This window comes from Sphaeramia orbicularis, chromosome 18 (genome assembly GCF_902148855.1).
Source record: "Sphaeramia orbicularis chromosome 18, fSphaOr1.1, whole genome shotgun sequence".
Taxonomy (NCBI): Eukaryota; Metazoa; Chordata; class Actinopteri; order Kurtiformes; family Apogonidae; genus Sphaeramia; species Sphaeramia orbicularis.
Window position 1 is genome coordinate 31379237 of NC_043974.1, and position 22981 is coordinate 31402217.

A 22981-nucleotide genomic window follows, 5' to 3' on the forward strand; every position below is an offset into this window, starting at 1 on the left:
AGATTGAATTACAGATTACACGCTGTATTTTTAAAGTTTGCTTTCAAAAGCATCACGTCCGTCTTATCTGTGATTGGTTTATTCTGCGCCTGTTAGTCCCGCTTTCATATTTGGATTCAAGCCCTGCCATTCCAGATGGATTTCTCATTGAGAAACATGGTTTTTATGGCCAGGATCACTTGAGGTCATAGTGGACTGAATGTGACCCCCAAACTAAAATGAGTTTGATAGCGTCACATGATACAAAAGTTGTCTTATTTGACCCGTCTTTGTCAATTTTGTTATATTTCTTGTCTGTCATTTATCAAACGTTACTGGTGAATCAATGTTGCAGAAGATGATGGTGTTTCCATGGTAACTACAGAGCCTCTGAACATCCAAATGGGTCATATCTGATGACCATGAAAAGATGACAAACTGTATTTTACACCAATCATTTACATGTATTAACAGGATTAGTGGATCAACGGGTATTAAACCTTTTAGATCAGTAGATGCTTTTGTTTTTGTTTTTTTTTAGTATCTGAATCTGTATGTCTGGCTGTGATACACTATTCTAACGGCGCTGTAACTAAAGTCTATTATCTTGTCTTGCAGGTGGCATGCAGAGGAAGCTGTCCGTTGCTATAGCGTTTGTTGGCGGCTCCAAAATTGTCATCTTAGACGAGCCTACTGCTGGCGTGGACCCGTACGCCCGCAGGGGTATTTGGGAACTGCTGTTAAAGTACAAACAAGGTATGGACTCAGCGGTGACTGCTTTTATGTCTCCAGTGTTTGTGGAATACACTGAAATGCATGCACAGTGTATGTTTGATGTGTTTAAAGCTAGAAACTAGGCCGACTTAAGGCAAACTTTAAACTGGAAACTCAGGTTGTATGGAGTTCTGACTGAGAACCATGGACTGGAATGAACAGGATGAGGATGAAGAGTTGAATCATGCATGTGGGTATTTTGGTCACATTTTTGTCTTTTACACCAGCTCTAAACACCTTCAATTAGTAAAAAAATTTGCATTTATTACATTAATAATAGTTACAAATATTCTTCTGTTTTAATGTAACTATTTCGCTGCACAAAACTGGAGCTGATTATGTTCGTTTTAGCATATCAATGGATGTCCTCATGATCATACTCCTAAAAAGAGATGAATATTTGATCAACAAACAAAGCACTTGTGATTCACAGACTCTTGTGAGAAAGTGGTTATCACATGAGTCAGCCCTAAATGAATGGGTTACAATTAAAATGGACTTCTGTCAAATGAGGTTTTCTTCCAAATAAACCTGACAGTCTGTCTTTACTAGTCAATAGATGTGTCTTAAAGAAAAGATCACTCCCTGCAATCATAATCTTCAAGTTAAATCTGATTAAACACCATTTTTGACTTTTGAGCCACATAACCCCCACTGTTGTCATCTTTTAATAATAATGATGATGATGATGACAACACATTACTACAACTACTGTTACTAGACTGTTTTACTCCAACTGCACTACTTTACTACAACTACTGTAACTAGACTGTTTTACTCCAACTGCACTACTTTACTACAACTACTGTTACTAGACTGTTTTACTCCAACTGCACTACTTTACTACAACTACTGTTACTAGACTGTTTTACTCCAACTGCACTACTTTACTGTAACTACTGTAACTAGACTGTTTTACTCCAACTGCACTACTTTACTACAACTACTGTTACTAGACTGTTTTACTCCAACTGCACTACTTTACTACAACTACTGTTACTAGACTGTTTTACTCCAACTGCACTACTTTACTACAACTACTGTTACTAGACTGTTTTACTCCAACTGCACTACTTTACTACAACTACTATAACTAGACTGTTTTACTCCAACTGCACTACTTTACTACAACTACTGTTACTAGACTGTTTTACTCCAACTGCACTACTTTACTACAACTACTGTTACTAGACTGTTTTACTCCAACTGCACTACTTTACTACAACTACTGTTACTAGACTGTTTTACTACAACTGCACTACTTTACTGTAACTACTGTTACTAGACTGTTTTACTCCAACTGCACTACTTTACTACAACTACTGTAACTAGACTGTTTTACTCCAACTGCACTACTTTACTACAACTACTGTTACTAGACTGTTTTACTCCAACTGCACTACTTTACTACAACTACTGTTACTAGACTGTTTTACTCCAACTGCACTACTTTACTGTAACTACTGTAACTAGACTGTTTTACTCCAACTGCACTACTTTACTACAACTACTGTAACTAGACTTTTACTCCAACTGCACTACTTTACTACAACTACTGTTACTAGACTGTTTTACTCCAACTGCACTACTTTACTACAACTACTGTAACTAGACTGTTTTACTCCAACTGCACTACTTTACTACAACTACTGTAACTAGACTTTTACTCCAACTTCACTACTTTACTACAACTACTGTAACTAGACTGTTTTACTCCAACTGCACTACTTTACTACAACTACTGTAACTAGACTGTTTTACTCCAACTGCACTACTTTACTACAACTACTGTAACTAGACTGTTTTACTCCAACTGCACTACTTTACTACAACTACTGTGACTAGACTGTTTACTCCAACTGCACTACTTTACTACAACTACTGTAACTAGACTGTTTTACTACAACTGCACTACTTTACTACAACTACTGTGACTAGACTGTTTTACTCCAACTGCACTACTTTACTACAACTACTGTAACTAGACTGTTTTACTCCAACTGCACTACTTTACTGTAACTACTGTAACTAGACTGTTTTACTACACGTGCACTACTTTACTGTAACTACTGTAACTAGACTGTTTACTACAACTGCACTACTTTACTACAACTACTGTAACTAGACTGTTTTACTACAACTGCACTACTTTACTACAACTACTGTAACTACACTATTTTACGTCACCTGCACTACTTTACTACAACTGCTGTAACTAGACTGTTTTACTCCAACTGCACTACTTTACTACAACTACTGTAACTAGACTGTTTTACTCCAACTGCACTACTTTACTACAACTACTGTAACTAGACTGTTTTACTACACGTGCACTACTTTACTGTAACTACTGTAACTAGACTGTTTACTCCAACTGCACTACTTTACTACAACTACTGTAACTAGACTGTTTTACTACAACTGCACTACTTTACTACAACTACTGTAACTACACTATTTTACGTCACCTGCACTACTTTACTACAACTGCTGTAACTAGACTGTTTTACTCCAACTGCACTACTTTACTACAACTACTGTAACTAGACTGTTTTACTCCAACTGCACTACTTTACTACAACTACTGTAACTAGACTGTTTTACTACACGTGCACTACTTTACTGTAACTACTGTAACTAGACTGTTTACTCCAACTGCACTACTTTACTACAACTACTGTTACTAGACTGTTTTACTCCAACTGCACTACTTTACTACAACTACTGTAACTAGACTGTTTTACTCCAACTGCACTACTTTACTACAACTGCTGTAACTAGACTGTTTTACTACACATGCACTACTTTACTACAACTACTGTAACTAGACTGTTTTACTACACGTGCACTACTTTACTGTAACTACTGTAACTAGACTGTTTTACTACACGTGCACTACTTTACTGTAACTACTGTAACTAGACTGTTTACTACAACTGCACTACTTTACTACAACTACTGTAACAAGACTGTTTTACTCCAACTGCACTACTTTACTACAACTGCTGTAACTAGACTGTTCTACTACACGTGCACTACTTTACTGTAACTACTGTAACTAGACTGTTTACTACAACTGCACTACTTTACTACAACTGCTGTAACTAGACTGTTTTACTACACGTGCACTACTTTACTGTAACTACTGTAACTAGACTGTTTACTACAACTGCACTACTTTACTACAACTACTGTAACTAGACTGTTTTACTACAACTGCACTACTTTACTACAACTACTATAACTAGACTGTTTTACTACACATGCACTACTTTACTGTAACTACTGTAACTAGACTGTTTTACTACAACTGCACTACTTTACTACAACAACAGCACTACTTTATTACAGCTGCTACACTACTTTACTACCACTACTATTACTGTACTACTTAACTACAACTACTAGATTATTGTACTATAGTACTACAACTGCACTACTGTACTACAGCTACTACAACTGCACTACTTTACTACAACTACTAGATTACTGTACTATAATACTACAACTCCACGACAATACTACAACTGCACTACTTTACTACAACTACTAGATTGCTGTACTATAATACTACAACTGGACTACTTTACTAAAACTACTATAACTGCACTACTTTACTACAACTACTGCAGTTGCACTACTTTACTACAACTACTAGATGACTTTACCACATTACTACAACTACTACAACTGCATTACTTCAACTACTACAACTGCACTACTTTACTACAACTACTAGATTACTGTACTATAATACTACAACTCCACGACAATACTACAACTACTACAACTGCACTACTTTACTACAGCTACCAGATTGCTGTACTATAATACTACAACTGGACTACTTTACTAAAACTACTATAACTGCACTACTTTACTACAACTACTGCAGTTGCACTACTTTACTACAACTACTAGATTACTTTACCACATTACTACAACTACTACAACTCCATTACTTCAACTACTACAACTGCATTACTTTACTACAATACTTCAACTACTACAACTGCACTACTTTACTACAACTACTACACTACTTTACTACAACTACTAGATCACTGTACTATAATACTACAACTGCACTGCTGTACTACAACTGCACTACTTTACTACAACTACTAGATTACTGTACTATAATACTACAACTGCACTACTGTACTACAACTACTACAACTGCATTACTTTACTACAACTACTAGATTACTGTAGTACAGTACTACAACTGCACTACTGTACTACACCTACTACAACTGCACTACTTTACTACTACTACTGCAGTTGCACTACTTTACTACAACTACTAGATTACTTTACCACATTACTACAACTACTACAACTGCATTACTTTACTACTACTGCATTACTTTACTATAATACTACAACTGTACTACTTTGCTACAAGTACTGCAGGTGCTCTTCTTTACTCCAACTACTACACTGCTTTACTACAACTGCAGTACTTTACTACAACAACTGCACTACTTTACTACAACTACTACAACACTAGTTCCCTACAGCTGGACTACTTCACTTTACTTTTACTGTACTACAACACTAAAAGGTGGATTGATCAGATTCTATTGATCCCACTGTCATTATTGATTCTGTATAGATTCTGTCTCCGTGTGTTAGAACGTGGCCTACACAGGTTTTCAGTACTGACACAGCTGTTTTAATTCACTTCTTCTAATAAGGGTATTTACCCGCGGTAACAGATGTGCTGCTCAGTTGGGAGGCAGTGGTAGTCGTGTGTAGACTGTCAAATACATGTTAATTCTGACCCGTGTTGTGTAGAAAGATGTGTCAGAATATGGCTTTACTTCAGATGATCATTCCCAGACATCTTTCCATATCAACTAACTGACATTATACTTGTTTCTATGACCTATTCTTGTTGACAGTGGTTTATATCATATATTACATTTTACATGGCTCACCTGTTGTCTTATTTGACCCACTTTCATCAGTTGTGTTGTATTTTTTCTTGTTTCCATTAGTGCTATACAGTTTAACATCACTGTTTGTCCAGCATCAGTAAAAAGACCTGATTAGTTCTGCCTACAGCCTACACTACCAGTGGTGTGATGTACTGTCAGATTAGTTTTCTGTCCGGACTAGTTATCCATTACAGTCTCACAAGACAAGACATGAACGTAGAAACGACAGCTGTTTGCGTAAAATGTCAATTGAGTTTGAAGTGAACTGAAAATGGCTGTGATTTCCTTTTTACCCCTCGGCCAACTTTTTTGTCGTCCGTCTGTCCATCCATCCATCTGTTTGTCTATTCAGCAACATAATCACATTATCTGAAGAATGCATCAACATATCTGCACCTAATTTATACTGTATACATCTTGGCATGGAGCAGAAGCCTATTGGAAATAGGTGACCTTGATCTACGTTTTCAAGGTCAAATGGCCTTGTGCAGTTATATTAGAGTACTTTCAATATAAATCTGTATGTAATAAGTTTTACCCCAAGACAATCTAATCTAAATTACGGGGCAGTAACTTTTAACTAGGGATGCACCAATACTGATAAGAGCATCAGGCATCAGCTCCGATACTCAGTGTGTGTACTTGTATTCATACTCGTAAAAGTAATCTGATACAAATGCACCAATACAACTTACGGTCGTGTGACACTCACAGTTCAGTGCAGCAGGTACATGGCAGTGGAATAATGTGTGGGGAGTGTGAAGAGTGTGGAGATTTTTCAAAATAAATGACGGTGATAAAAGTAACGCTGACTGCAAGTAAAGTTACAGACACAGACGGATACAGACGGAGCGTTCCGTCCATCCTCTGCGTACATTCCATCCGTTTTCCAGGTGCTGGCGGATGCGTGCGCGGATGGAGAATACCACCGGGAGTATGGAGCGGTGCAGACCGCTGCCAGCAGAAGTGAAAACGAAACTTATCACTCATTTCTCTTTTCCCTTCCTGCTGAAGCTAAGCTTTTAAACCTTAATAGCAAAAACGCTGCAATATTAGTATCACATTAGTGTTGCCTCTGTCGACTCCATGTTTGTTATTACTGACTTTCTTCTTCTTCTCAAAAAAACTTTACTCTTCTTTGTGGTATTTGTCCAGTATGATTAATTCAGAGCAGCGCCCCCTGGTGGATTAATTGAGAAACGCTCATTCCAACACATTAAATGTCAGCAGCAGACTTTTTTTTCCTGTCAGACTACTGACAACAACAATAAAGCACATTTCCAAAAGGAACTAAGAACTGGAATGGGATTCTTAAGTACTCATATTGGTACTCTGTATCGGCAAGTACTCAAATGTAAGTACTCATACTCGGTCTGGAAAAAAGGGTTATCGGTTCGTCCCTACTTTTAACTTACAATGTTTTAAACAATCAATAGCTCATAAATAATCTCCAGCACATGCACTTTACCACGTTGCACATGTTAGTTTTACTTGACCTCTGTTTAAATTATTAATGTTTCAGTATTCTTTTATCTCACAAGGCTTTTAGGAATTGTGTGTTTCTGTGTTGTGTCGTTTGTTGTATGAGCAACGTTTAAGACGATTTTCTGTCACAACAGACAATAAAGCTTTTCTGATTGATTCTGATTCTGAACAGAATCTTACACCATATTTGGCCGAGGGGTATAAAAAGTGTGCAGCACGTTGTGTTTCCCAGATGAGACAGAGGAATAATTCAGTCCACAGACATGTTGTACCAGGCATGTTTTCACAGTTATTAGGAAAAAAATGTGATACATCTACTGATTGAACATGTCAGCTAAATGCTTGCTATATGTACATTTACTGGTCAAAAAAAAGTGTTTTTTGTTTTTTTTTTAATTTAGCCAAAATTTTAAAATCTGCATTTAGTATATTGATGGAAAAGCATGTAATGAGAACTGTATTTCCTTTGTCTCTTCTTTGTTTTTGGTTAGATAGATTATATTTCTGGTCCACACCCCAACATAGTGCGTCATGGTAATGTGCCATGACAGAGAAGCAAATCCTGCCCCTTCTGAATGTGCCTCATGGGAAATTATTTCAGAAAATAAATTAGATTACAGTCAATAGAAAGACAATTAATTTGGTGAACCAGTTTGAGGTACACATATGATGTTTAACGATTATTCAAGTCAAGAAAGTCATAGTTTGTGCTAAAACTGTACATAAATATTAAAGACTACGCACCTGAAAGTCATTTATGTGACATTATTGTTCCATTCTCTGCTCTTAAGTTGCTCAATGTCGCTGTAGACGTCTGCAGCTTCAACATGACCACACTTTTAACCCTTAAACACTGACAATAAACAGCAACCAGTGACCAAAACATCTACTGATCTAAAAGGTTTAATACTTGTTGATCCACTAATCCTATCAAAACATGTCAATAATTGGTGTAAAATACAGTTTGTCATCTTTTCATGGTCATCAGATATGACCCATTTGGACATTCAGAGGTTCTGTAGTGAATGTGGAAACACTGTCATCTTCTACACAGGTGTCAAACATGTGGCCCGGGGGCCAAATCTGGCCCGCCAAAGGTTCCATTCTGGCCCGCAGGATCAAAGTGCAAAAATTAACCTGAACAGTCAAGGTTGTCAAAATCATTTTGGTTCAGGTTCCACATACAGACCAATGTGATCTACAGTAAAAATAACAACACAATAACCCATAAATAATGACAATGACAAATTTTCTTTGTGAAAAATTAGTGAAAGTGAAAAAAATAACATTACACTGAAAATATTTACACTTACAAAACTATTCCCTCACAATAAAATGCAAATAAATACATAAATCAAAACAAAGATGAACAACCCGAAATGTGCAATTTTAACAATATTCTGCCTGTTACTAAATGTTTGGTGCATTTATGGATCCACTGTGATCTGTAGTTGTGTTAATAATAAGAGATGTAATATTATAGAAATTGTTCAAATTTTAGTTCCAAACTCCAAAATTTTAACAATATTCTGCCTGTTACCAAATGTTTATGTAACACTGCGTGCAATGTACATGTATAAATAATAAGTCGAGTTGTTAAAATTGCACTAATTTTTCAAATTAAATTTCTGTTTTTTCAGATTTTATCACATCTTTTTTGTAAAATGTAAATATTTTCGTAATTTTTTTGTGCTAAAACAAAAAGAAAAACTTGGAGTTGTCATTATTTATAGGTCATTAAGTCATTATTTTCCTGGTCTGGCCTGCTTGAGATGAAATTGGGCTAAATATGATCCCAGAACCAAAATGAGTTTGACATCCCTTGTTCTGTAACATTGATTCACCAATACAACCCATGGAGTTGAATATACCACATGTAAAATATAGAACAAAATTGACAAAGGTGGGTCTAATAAGGCAACATTTGTATCATGCTATAATGCTATCTTCACATGTTTAATCATTATTTTCAAGTAATTTTACACTAATTTAGCTAAATGCTGATCAGCATATTCCATTATTACACCTAGATCCTCCAAAAGCCCCTTAAATCTTGCACAAAGGATGTTTAAGGTAGAGATTCAGGTAATGATCCATCTTTTTTAAGTATAACAAGTATATATATTTTTTTTCTTTTCTGAATGCGTTGTGGGTGGAGAGGAATTGTCACTTGCAACAGAATAGACTGAAATATGAGTGAATCCAGGAAGCTTTAATTGACATTGCTATTTAACATAGTCCCTAATTGTGCGCCGTATCAGTTAGCCTGTCACTCTCCGGCCTTATATATGTGGCGGTTGCCAGTGGCTGTACGCAGGACATGGACATTATAGCAACACTTCTCTTCGCAGATGTCTAAATCTTTAATGTGCATTGAGTGACATTCCGCCCTCACTGTGTCATTAGCTTCTCTCTCTCTAATCAAGTCCTTTCACTCCAACTGGGAGCCGGAGATAACTGTGTTATAATGAGAACACCCACATTCTGGCTGGTTGAATGACTCGTGTTTTGTGCCTCTCCAGTCTTATTTGTCCCACAGTGTTACCAAGGTTTGTCATTAAGTTTAAAAAAGCACAGAAGGCTACAGGCGGTCCCTTTGTATGAAAAAGCTGAGGGGCTGAAATCGGACTTAATACCTTGGTTCTTCAGAGCTAATTAAGTCAGCAGGTCTTTCACAGACAGGTCGACCGGATTGCCCGAAGTAGGTGTTGTTTTGATTACATTCAGAATGGGTTTACTCTGCCTCATATTTACCCCAACATTCATCCAGTAATTGTTCCATTAAACCCTCAGTGTACGTTTAAGATGAGAATACTGGCGAATTATTAATCGAAATGCTAATCTGGTAGCACGCCGTCATTTAATTTTCACTCAGATCAGTTCTTCAAAGGTGCTTTTTTTTCTGTTTTGCGTCACAGTAGAAGGTTAAGATTGAAGGGGAAATGAGCAAATTATGAATTTTTAATTAATAGGGAGTCGATTATTGTTAAATTACCCCACTCATTATGCTATAAAACAGGCCTTAAGGATTGTATCTATGTATAAAATTGATTTTAAAGCCAACCTTTGTGCCCTTCCTTGTCTGTTTTTGCTGCAGCCACATCATTTTCCATATTCTGATTTATTATCTGTAATTCCTGACTTTACTCATTTCATTTTTTTTTTTTCAGTTTTCACTTCTTTTTCCTCATTCTGTACCATTTTACAATATAAATGTGGCATTTTATTTCACACAACTGCACATATATTTCATCATATTCCAAGTTACCCGAGTTATATTTTTCCAGTTGGATGGCTTTCCACTCCTGATTTAGTGAATATTATTATATATCTTTCCAGCAGCTGCTACCAATAGCCATATAATCACTGGACGTAACAGCTTTTTACATCCCCCAAGTTAGTTATAAGGATTTAATTAGCAGTTATGAGGTTTAATAATATAAACCTGCTGCCCCAAAACGCCATAAACAGCATAATATAGCAGAATACTATAGCACAGAGCACAGTAAACAGCAGCACTTACATTAAATCCCACCTTGAATACTAACTTAAAGTGCTGCGTTAAATGTGCTGCATATACACAGGTGAAGTCATTTATGAGAATCAAGGGGAACAAAGAAAATGTTGCTGATACCTGTAAAACACTTGAAGTTAACAGCTGTGAAGCATAAATGAGTTATTTAAAGACACACATTGAAAGGCTGATGTGTGACAAGGCACTTATTTTCAATGTATAATACTTACATGCACTGTATTTATCCATACCAAAGTTTTACAAAGTCTTTCTTCCTGGTATTTTCCTCAACTTGATAAAGTTTAAGTTTAATGTTCACAATAACTTCATCTATTATGTGCTCAGATTGCAGCTCCATGCATTTTTAGGGGTTCTCTGTCATTTGTGAAAAATTGAAGTAGCATACATAATGCATACGCTCCAAAATTACAAATTAATGTAGAGTTGAAGCCAATGTTGCAGTACAAATGGCATAAAAATGTATCAGCTTTTCTTTCATGTATGAGATCCTTTGTCTTTTACACCGTGCGAGACATTCCGACAATTTCTTCTCGGAAAAATGTTGACGTTTCAGAGATCACAGCGCTTTAGTAAAATATGTACGGAGAGTGGAGTGGAAGCTGTAAACTTTCAGCTGTAGCGTTCGAAGGAAGCAGCGTAACGTAAGATTTTATTTCAACTTGTTCAGCAATCAGTTACCAAGTATTAACACATAATCCGTATGAAACCTTCAGCGTTGATTGGGAGTTTGAAAAATACAAAGTGGTGTTGAACATGCATCTGTAACGAAGCTGTATTTCTTTCAGACTTTTTGCTTTTCACGGCATCAAGGTCTGAATCAACTCAAACGGAGCATAACACAGTTTTATCCCCCCAAAAAAAAAAAAAAAAAATCACCCAAATCCCAATATACATAAAATCTGCTTATCAACTTGGTTTGCAAAGGAGGAAGCTAAATAACAGAAAGCAGACTTTCAGCCTCATTTTCTTATACGAAGCACGAGTACTACCAATTTATTTGAACACACCCAACTCCATTTGATATATCACTTTGTGCTGTAATGCACCACAACACACTATAAATCAGAATACCTTTGTGGGCCATCTGCAGTCCAAACACATTTATTTTGCTCCCAACTCACAGATGATGCAGGGCATTTTGATTATTGTTTTTTTTGTTTTTTTTTTCCTGTAAACCTCAGCAAATCCCCAGGAAAATCACGTGCAAGTTTGAGCTGGCTCAGTCACACTGGACCTCAACTCACCCCCTTCATGAGCATTGCTACCCCCCCTCCCCTTATGTTAAATAGACTTGGTTGTGGGCATTCATTCAGCTTTGTTGGAGTTGGTACATACGAATCCAGACTTACTTGGCATAGCATAAGGCAGCGTCTCTTAACTGAGAAGGGATGGATTTAGCGGCTCAGCTGGTGGCAGGGCACAAAGGCGAACGGGAGACGGGATGGAAGGGGAGACAGAGCGGAAATAGTTGGCAAAACAGCCGAACTCTGCATCCGACTGCAGTTAATGACCTCTGAGTATGTCCTTGTCCCTGGGATAATGTGACCTGCGAGGATACAAATTTAACTAGCTGAGAGCGAAAAAAATGAAAAAAATAAAAAAAGCTGCCACGCTCAGCAGTGCACCTGACCTTTTGCAATAAACACAGAGAAATGGAGTCGACAAAGGGTGAAAACTCCATTCAGGCAGACACTGACGGAGTGTGCATCTCACTGCCATGTTTAGACCATAGACTGTGTAAAAGAAGTGGATGTTGCACTTTTAACTCTCCCATTGGTTTATGGATGACTTTATTAAAGCTTTGACTCTTTGCTATTTTAGCTTTTTTAGGGTTTGAAGAGACTATATTTAGACGAGAAGAGAGATGCAGACGCACATGGAGTAATAAGTGAAAACATAGACTATGGACATAGTGACATCTACCTAAAAGCAAAGCTGAAACGTTTCAGTATGTTCCTAGTGGTTGGCCAAAGTATAGGTCAGACAGCTCTTCTTTCAATAATAGTCAGTGAAAAAAACAAAAAATTCCCTAATCAGCTAAAATTTGCTTAGAGGTCTTATTTATGTCTTTGTGCATAAGAAATCAGTATAAGTGAATCCCCAAAGGAACTTTGTGTTGGTAAATGCAAGTTCTGCAAATTTACAGGATTTCAGTTCTGTTGCAACATGTTGATGGTCATATGAACTATGTTTTCAGCTCAAAAATGTCCAATTTCATCACAATTAATGCTATATTTTCATGTCACAAATGGCCAAGTTATATTTTGACTGAATTTACCTGAAAAACAAATATTCTGTTCTTTTAGATTCCCCAATTTTTCTTACAAGATTATATACTACATATCACGTTTTATTTTTACAGGTTGCAATATGGAGTATGGTGCTGATCCATCCTGCTTATGTTACGCCAAAACATACATTAAGAATGTCACATGTCATTTTTTAAATCAACAGTTTTCTAATAATAAGCATTTTTATAAAGAAATAACAATTCTATATTGTTATTTACTCTTTAGTATGATGTTAAACTATACAATAAATAATTCTGATCCTAGTTTTTGCACAGGGATCATTAGTGTAAACGGTGACATGGCTGCCGAGCATCAGTATGATGGGATCTGGAACAACTATGTCACATCCGTCCACTGCCACATTTTGTGTTTTTGTGTCAGCTGTTATTGTTTTAGATCCACAATACTAACATTTAGGAATAAGACGAGAATTAGCAATAGTAAGTATATAAGTTTATTACTAATAAAGTACTGGTACTGACCAGATCATCATGGGTAATGTCACATCCGTCCACCAGCAAAAGTTTTCACATACACGTGCTATTCAAAATCCAATATTTCTGAAAATATAGCTTCCACTGTCAAATAACATCAGTAGTCTGTGCACAAATGTATTAGCATTATTTCAACACAGTTCTATGCATTTCTTACTACTTTTTTTTTTTTTGACAAAAATGGCCACTCATTTGACCCCCTAAGTAAATTTTAGCCGTAATGGTAATTTGCGGTGTTTAGGTAGATTTCATCAGGCTGATTTGATCATCCTCATTTTGACCTTATTTGATGATTTAAAAAAAAAGGATTATTGAAAGCTGTAATGACAGAAGTAACTGCTAAAAGTAGGCATGTCCCGATCCGATCGGTATCAGCTGCCGATCTGGCATTTTTTTGAAGATTGGATCAGATTTAGTCACGATATTGGGCTGATACAGGGCTGGTTCTGGGGTGGGGCAATGCCCTCTTAAACAAACGTCCTGCCCCCTCAAATTAAAGTTTCCAAAGGTAGGGGAAAGGAAATGAGCTGCACAACAGCGGGAGACTTACAGGAATTTGTCAAGCGTCTCAAGTTTCACTTTTAGTTTGAACGGTTGTATGGTCTGCACATACTCATTGTGAGCTATGTACGTCATGGAACACATCACCCCCACCCCACCCGTATAATTATAATCCCTGAATGGACCTGTCTATAGGGGTGGCAAACATACAGATGCACTCAAATAAGTTCAGCTACTTATGTTAATAAATACAATAATGCTATCTCTATGTAATGTATCTGCGCATTTATTAGCAAGCTAGCTGACAGAAATAATGCTAACATTAGCCAAGTTACACTAACAAGACGGGACTGTAAAGCTGGTTAAAGTTAACATCATTGTGTAAAATACATGCATATCTTTAGGGGAATTATAATCTAAGTAGTCTGATATTAAACAAGAGTATACACAGATTTTGCCCATTCAGAGGTGTTTTCATATAGATAGGCGGTTAAATTCACACACAAACTATTAAGGATTTTTCAGACATGACTTTATATGGAAACTTGAAAGAATAATGTTAAATGGTGTCACATTCATCAACATTTATATTTTATCATTAGATTCAGACTGAGAGGAGAGATCTGCTGAAGGAAGAGGTGTATGTTCACCCTCTGTAATAGAAAGCATCACGAAACATTTGTGTGAAAAAAATCTGACGGTCGTCTTTGTGCAACATTTTCGCCACGACTACAGCTGTCTGTCAGGAAAACATGTTTTATTCAATAAGCAGAATATCCGAAAATATGACTCAACAGGTGAGCGAGCTGTCAGTCAGTGACCACACGGTGGAGAAGAAAACATTTCATTAGACCTAAAATCATAAGAATAACCCACTTTCTAAAGGATCTAAGTGAAGCAAATGAGACTATAACGACTTGTGATGTTTTATCAGGATCAGTCGGTCGTATTCGACTTTTCCCTGGGTTTGAGATATTAATATTCCTGAAATCCAGCTCTGCTTTACTCTTTAGCCTTATTATCTGTAAAAACTGTAATTAGCCTTTTGCTGCCTTCTAACAGGGTTCACATGATAATAAAAGTGTCAAATACCCTCTGCTTTGGAACATGTTTAGATCTGAAGTTACCTGCTTCTCTGTGTTCTTCTTTCATGCAAACCACAGAGACATGACAATGCTGTGACTTCATAACAAATCCGGTCCCTTTTTTTTTTTTTATTTCTGGGGTATGTGATAATTAATATGTGTTATCTGATTCAGCGTGATATCAAAAGGATTAGAACACCTGTGAGTAACCTTGCAATACATGCTGCAGTTGTCATTGCAATTGTGCTCAGTTTGATGCCTCTTGAATCAAAGCGCTCACAGCCCAAAGGAGAGAGAAGCATGGTCTCATAGAAACATCGGAAAGTAGGCTTAGGGTGGCCTTCATCATAATTTTAATTTTGTCCCAGATTCACGCCCACACTCTCTTCTGGAGTTTGCTTTGTTGCCATGAGGATAAGCAGAAGAAAAAAAATAAAAAATACACAGTGGAATCAGCAGTAAGGAGATAAGTGAGAGCCATGCAGAGACAGATTGTGATATTGGCTTGATTTGAACAGTTTTGATCTGCGGCATCTTTTCTTGTCAGACTTCTTTTTCATAACGACAGTTGTCAAAACAAACAAGTCCAAAGAAAGGGGGAAAAAAATGTTTTTGAAGGCCTATTTATTTTTTTAATTTCCAGTCTGTGCTTTCACTTACAGTATTTTCATGCTTGGACAGCGTACTTTATTTTTTTCCCCACATTCTTTCTTTCTTTCTTTTTTTTTTTTTTACTCCAGACATTCAGTCAAGTACAAGCACTTCTTCAAACACAGAGTACACTTTCTTATTGTGCCCATCCGGGTGAAATCGATCAAGTCTCTCTTCCTGTCTCTTCCAAGGTCGCACCATCATTTTGTCGACGCACCACATGGACGAGGCGGACATCTTAGGTGATCGCATCGCCATCATCTCCCACGGAAAAATGCGCTGCTGTGGCTCCTCGCTTTTCCTAAAGAAGCGTTTCGGCAGCGGATACTATCTCACCCTGGTCCGAGACGGGACTGAGAAGATGACGGCTCAGCGTAACGGCATGATACAAAGTCAGGTCAAAGAGGTACGAACGGAAAGGGGATGGCGCTATTGTTTCAACGGGCCTCATTCACTCATATATGTGGAAAAACTCCTGTTGCATATGGAAATAACTGTTTGGATGTGAATCATAATTATTCTGAATTGACAGATTACAGTTGCCCATTTGTAATCAGTCTTTTGCCATTAGCTGAGGTGCACACGTATGCTCTTTCAAAAAATATTGACATCAATTCTTATTTAAAAAGCACTTAACATACATGTTTCTATTTATTAAATTTGTCTTTTATTTAATGTTATTGACTTCTTGCCTGTAGGGAAATTAGGTCTGCATTTTACCCATCATAATACACACACTGTACCATTAGCATAAGCGCACATTAGCAGCAGTGAGGAAGTGCTAATCACTACACACCGCACAAATTCTGTTTTTTATTATTGCTTTTTATTTCTCTATTGTGCAGACTTAGAAATAAATTCAATAAATAAATGGGTCTACTACTAGAGAAAGCGGTGATGCTGTTTTAAGGGTGAACATGTCCACTAAAGCAAAAAAAGTTAAATAATTTTACAATTAAAGAAACAGGGACAGTAGGGTACCAGCCAGTGTAAACAGTTTTATTTTTAAGTATTTCCTCAGGAGTTAGAGGAAAATAACTCTTAAAGTCTGTAATATCTGATAAAAATGTTAAATATGCCCTATCATGAAAATGCATTTTACTGAGGTTAATTCTAACATATTCCACCACAAGATGGGCTCCAGATAAAACAAACCAATAAGAAAAAACCCTTCATGTGATATCTTAAGGAAGAGCCAATCACATTTGACGTAAAATTTGTAAGACCCACTCTCAACAGTTACTAATAACAGAGTATGTCTGTAAAACTAGCTCTGAAAAGTGCATTATTACTGTGTCAGTGCATGTAAACTACTACACAGGACAGGAGGGAGATGTTGCAGACCAGGGGATTTTACTTTGTGAGACTTATTTCAGCTCTTTTTGAGTCTTTTTGGACGTGTGCAGAACAGCTGATTTAACAAAGTAGATAATATTGTTGTTTTTGACAGTTAGCTGATATAACGGATACACAATGCTCTTCAGATAATTATTTGTTTTATTCATTTTCTAGTTTTTACATATAGATTTTTGTGACTTTTATTTTGTTAAGCCCTCATATTTTATTGTTTAATGTAGTAGTTACATTTTGAATGTGTGTATATATATATATTTTTAATTATGACAGCAATTGATGCGATAGAATTACATCTGTTCCATTATTATTTAGTTCATTTGTTTGTTAAAACCTTTTTAAGTTAGTGTTTTAATACTGTTTGCATTTAGTAAAAAGATATGTTTACATTTCCTATGGCAGCCAGTCCTTCCATCATTTTTGTGTAAATGTTCCATCATTTTTGCATAAATGTTCTGAGGCTATTTTAAGTTTATTTGCAGAGTACCAACAAATTCAGGTAAGAAAATACAGATGAGGCCCGTTGTTCTGTTGCCAAATGAAGCACGCCATCTCAATCGATACTTCATTATAAGTAAATGTGCACAGCCATAAAAACCATAAACCGTGACTGAAACGCCACACATTTTACATAAACCAAACCACACTGAAATGTACCCATGATGTATTTATTCCAGGAACATCACACATACACAAAAGGAACATAAAGGCAGATTAGGGAGGCCTGGATCCTGCAACAACAACCCAGTTCCTACTTATCGTCGATTTCAATCATTTCTGTCATTGTCGTTCCTCCTGATCTCTCGTCCTGTGGTCTATTTGCTCTTCATCACATTTTCTATTGACAGTTTTCAGCCATTCATCTTGAGTCGGTGCTTCTGCCTTCATCTTTTATGAAGGCTGTCTAAGAAGCTGCCACAGGTTTTTAATCAATATTGTTTGTCGTCTCTTAGCTCAATATCTTCTATCACAACTCAGATTATGAACATTTCCAACAAACTGGAGTAAAAACAATGTATTACAGCTTGTGTAGACAAACTGAACATGATCATAGTCTGCAGCAGGGGTGTGAAACCCACGGCTCATGGACCAAAACAGGTCGTCCATGACAGTGTTTACATTTACAAACAATCCCTTCCCAACAAAACGGACTAAAAAGAAAAACCATGTGCAAACAAAAGTGCAACTTGAACAATATTCTGCCTGTTACTGAATGTTTTTTGTATTTGTAGATCTACTGTGATCTGTAAGTTGTAATGCACATGTGTGAATGACAGAAGGAGGCATAATATTGTTAAAATTGCGGTTATTTTTCTTCATAAATTTCAGGTTGTTCGTGTTATTCACTTTTTAAAGGGTAATTTGTACATGTAAACAGCCTCATCATGTAGTTTCACTCTAAACCAAAGACAAAAGTTTGGAGTTGACAGTATTTATAGGTTATCGTGTCATTATTTTACAGGTCTAACCCATTTGAGATCATATTGGCTTGTATGTGGCCCCTGAACTAAACTCGACACGTCTTGTCTTAAGTATTTGCTCTTAATTTTGCATATAATGAGGCATCTAATCCAGTGTCTTTCAACCTTGGGGTCGGGACCCCACATGGGGTCGCCTGGAATTCAAATGGGGTCGCCTGAAATTTCTAGTAATTGATAAAAAAAAAACCCAAAACTTACTAATAAAAAAATATATGGTGAATTGATAGAGACAATCCCAATCCATAAAAGACATGGCAAACTCTGAGTCTGAAACTGAAACACTGTGGTACTGTTTATCTGTCAAATGTTCATTGTGGTCAGTTTCAGATTCTGCAGCTCTTTCATAATTCATGGTTTGAGTTCTTGTTTGTTCAGTGTCAATTGTCAGCCTTGTAAATCCAAGCTGGACTGACTGTACATATCCTGACCAAGGAAAATCAAATTCTCACTTTGTGCAGTAATCTACACCTGGCTTTTCTGCCTCTGCCCATAATAATATACATTATATAGACTAAATGTCATCTAAAATTAACATTTATTTGCAGCATAGTATAGCAAACTATTACATAATCAAAAACAAATTAATTTTAGTTAAAAAAAAATGTCTCCGTTTTGAATGTCTGGGGTCGCCAGAAATTTGTGAAGTTAAAATGCGGTCATGAGCCTAAAAAGGTTGGGAACCACTGATCTAATCATAGTTTTACAGCAGTGAACTGTCCAAATATATTAATAATGTTGGGAATGAAAAAAATATTTTGTAAAAAAAAATGCCCAACAGTGCGGGGTTGTTGTGTTTCTTCAAGTTTCCTATTTCCATAATCGACATTACAGTAAATTGGGGCATTTAGCTGACACTGTAATCTGGATGTTGTTTCATTAAGTACAAAGGGGATTCACTCCTTCCTTAATAATGCACATGGCTGTTGATAGACAGCGCTGGATGTGTGGTCTCATTACCTCGAGATAAACACAAATTTGTGCTGATTAGGACCCCTGTGTGACTCTGCAATTACCACTCTGGTTTTATTCTTATTCCGAGAACTTCCCATAAAACCATTGTGATGTGATTTGAACAGATCAGTGTTTTTGACTTTATGAATTAAGGCAAGAAGCTTGAGCTACGAGGCCTTTTGACACAACAATAACCTCGTCTTAGTCGAGTCTATTATTGAACATGGCTCCCTCTGACTTTCCGGAGAGCTCTTTTTCCTCTCTCGCCGCCTCCCCCCTATAATGATCTGTGTTTAGTCTCTCCCAGCATGAGAATTGGCAAACGCCTACGTGCTGGATGATACTAATTGTCACAGGGGAGAGGGGTGATTCGCGCTTTGGCTCGCCAGTGGTGCCTCGCACACACTTCGTTTTAATCAATAGGAGCAAATGAACAAGAAGCACTGATGCCAGCAGGGCTGAAGCAATTACCATTAGTCTGCAGGCTCTTTGAGGTGAGAGGAGCCATTTGTTAAAAATAAATAAATAAACATGCAAACAACTTTCACAGGCAAGGTAGAAAAGCACCCCCTGTACAATTACACAGCCAGTAAAAGTCGAACAAATCGCCATATCTTTACATTATTTGGCTGGTGGAGTTTAAGTGTTATTGTGGTAGCACTTTACACTTACTTTTTAATAACATGGTGGGGTAATAGTTTGATAAGAGAGGCTGAAAGTAAGCAATATTATATGGAATCATACGATAATTACTGATGTTTAACATGCAGGAGTCACCACGTGTTTTGACATGTCTGTACAACCTCATAGTAATCATGTGATCACCTTTAATTTCACTATTTTAATCCAGTCAGTACCACTTTATTGCCAGAATGTAAATACCAAAATAAATCCTTCTTTATTTTCCAGTTATTACACTTAAATAAACCATATTACTAACAAGTGCCCACTGTTTTTTACCAAGCTATTACCCATTGTTAATTACTTGTTGTTACTTAAATATTACCCACTATCACAGTGTTGCTGCAGTGTCGTAATGTAAAGTGCTACCGTTATTTTTATTACTATTGAATAGACTTTTACACTGGAAACATTTCCAGCAGATAATGGCCTCATGTTGACTGCATCACCCGTTATTGCACGCATACAGCTTTATTTAAAGCAATTACATAGAAACCGTTGGATGGTATCCATTATTTGATTAATGCAACACAGGAGTTGTCAAGGAGGCTCTGTTCATCATTGTAAGTGGTGAGGCATGATAAAAACCTCTCTAATCCTATTCTGATTAACAGGAGAAAGACTGTCCTTCGAGGAGCATCAGCCCAGATGACGGCATCGGCAGCCAGAGCTGGAACAGCCCCGATCCATCAGGTACAACGTCCAATAGCAAACACATCGACTGCATGAAGTCTGAAACATTGGTATTACAATTTCGAGCTTTGAATGAGCGTTTAGTTGTACTGCAAATAAACAAACATCAGTCCGTTCAGTATTTTTTTGTTGGAGGAGTTACAACCTCGCGCCGTATTGAGTTTGGACTTCGGCGTTGCTCGCTTGTCAGCCACTGATGGCAAATGTGTGTGAAAGGTACAGTCTCAAGTGGCTATTTTTCACTCATTGTGAGATTTGCTGCTCTTTTGTAGAAGCTTTGTACCCCAGCACTCACTGCGATAATAAATAGCACCAGGTTTCGATCCATCAGTTCTGAGTTTTTTTGTCATTGTTGGGAATAAAGTGTACACTGACAAGAACTTTTTTTCTTGATAGTTCCTCCTAAGACAAAAACTACACACAGCGAGAGTCTGTATTATCCCGACTTCAGTTTATTTTTTATCATGAGGTACAGTTTGATGGTTTGGGTTCCATTTCCTCTTCAGTAGTTCCTGTCCTGGTCAACAGTCACCTTCCCTTTGTTTAGTTTAGTTTAATTTAGTTTATTAGTTTGATCCCCATTAGCTGCTGCATACCCCAGCAGCTACTCTTCCTGGGGTCATCAGCAACACAAAAACAAAGCACCAACAATTTCCCACAACTCACTCAACAAACAGGATGTACATACACTCAACACAACAACACAAAAACCAAAAATCAGCAACAGCATACAATACAAAACAATTACAATAATAATACCAACAACAACAGTAAAAAGAATAAATAAACCAAAAATCAGAAACAAAAAATAAAAACATAAAATAAAAATAAAAACAATAAAATGTTATCTGTCTGTTCTGTAACATCATCCTTTGTACCTTCATTCCCACCTGTTCTCATTTTGCCCCTTGTGATTCTGGACTTTTGTACCTGTTTTTTGCATTCCTTATTTTTTGTTAACCCTCAAAAAGCTGTAGCTCGGAAGTGGTTCGAGATACAGGCAAACTGAAAATGAGAAAAATTGCGTATTGTGATGTTAAAGGGTGGCGGCCATATTGGATTGCGTAACTTTTAGTAATTGAACTTTAAAAGTATTTACATGGATGTTTTCTTCATGTTTTTTGGTTTTTTGGCATCTTATCCTTAAAATAAATTAGCTTAAACATTTGTAGAAAGTAAAATGCAGTAAATTTTCATGGCTTTTTAACCAAGCAGCAAAATAGCCAAATATGTCCTTAACTATCAAAACTAAATAAACTTTACTTACATCTATACATATAATGAAGAATTCAGACCCAATTGCAGCATTTACAGTATATGTAGACCACAGGGAAATGTTTTAAAATGCATAATTCAATTTAAAAAAGCAAAATATCATTCCTTTAAATGAATACAAATGTTGTGGTGAGTCTCACCTCTTCATGTAGCTAAAGATGTGAGTGAATTCCAGAGCGATAAAGTGTGAAGTTTCTTTTTATGAACAAACTCCCCATTTTTGGATTTTGATGTTGCCCTTTGTTAAATTGTCACACCAGCCTCTGAAACCAAACCAACACCATACTGAGATAAGCTTAATGTTCATGTCAGTCTTACTTTGGATTCTTGCTTATGTGCTACCTAATTTATGTTTATCGGTATTTAGCAGTTCCTGCAAAGCAAATGAATTAGGAAACAATAATAATAACTAGACAATTTCCACACGTGGAAATCGTGAGAGGGGCTCGGGGGTCGGGGGTGGTGGTGGTGGGACATGCCAGTTTGAGTCCATGTTCAGGCTGAAGCAGCATGTAGCTGGAGAATGACACTGAGAAATGTTGGAGAAACACAGCAGACATGACAGGAGACTGTATTCATTAGTTTGAGTCATGTGTGACCTGATTGGCTGATGCTGATCACCTGACACCTGAGCTTCAACTGTCTGTGTTCTATACTCTGTGTGTGTGTGTGTGTATATGAGAGAGAATCAGTTTGAATTAGTTTATTCTATCAGTAACAGGAGAAGAAATAGAAGTAGTATTTTAGTAGTAGTAGTAGTAGTAGTATTTGTAGTAGTAGTAGTATTTGTAGTTGTAGTAGTAGTAGTA

The 22981-nt window shown here is 36.8% G+C and overlaps 1 protein-coding gene across 1 annotated transcript in view; it reads left to right on the top strand.

Annotated features, from left to right (window-relative positions):
• Positions 1-22981, top strand: part of LOC115438332 (phospholipid-transporting ATPase ABCA1) — a 419337-nt gene that overhangs the window by 167596 nt on the left and 228760 nt on the right. Inside the window, exons 22-24 of the mRNA XM_030161907.1 lie at positions 598-735; positions 15930-16144; positions 20819-20897. Of these exons, the coding sequence (XP_030017767.1) occupies positions 598-735; positions 15930-16144; positions 20819-20897 (432 nt within the window). The remainder of the gene's footprint in view (positions 1-597; positions 736-15929; positions 16145-20818; positions 20898-22981) is intronic.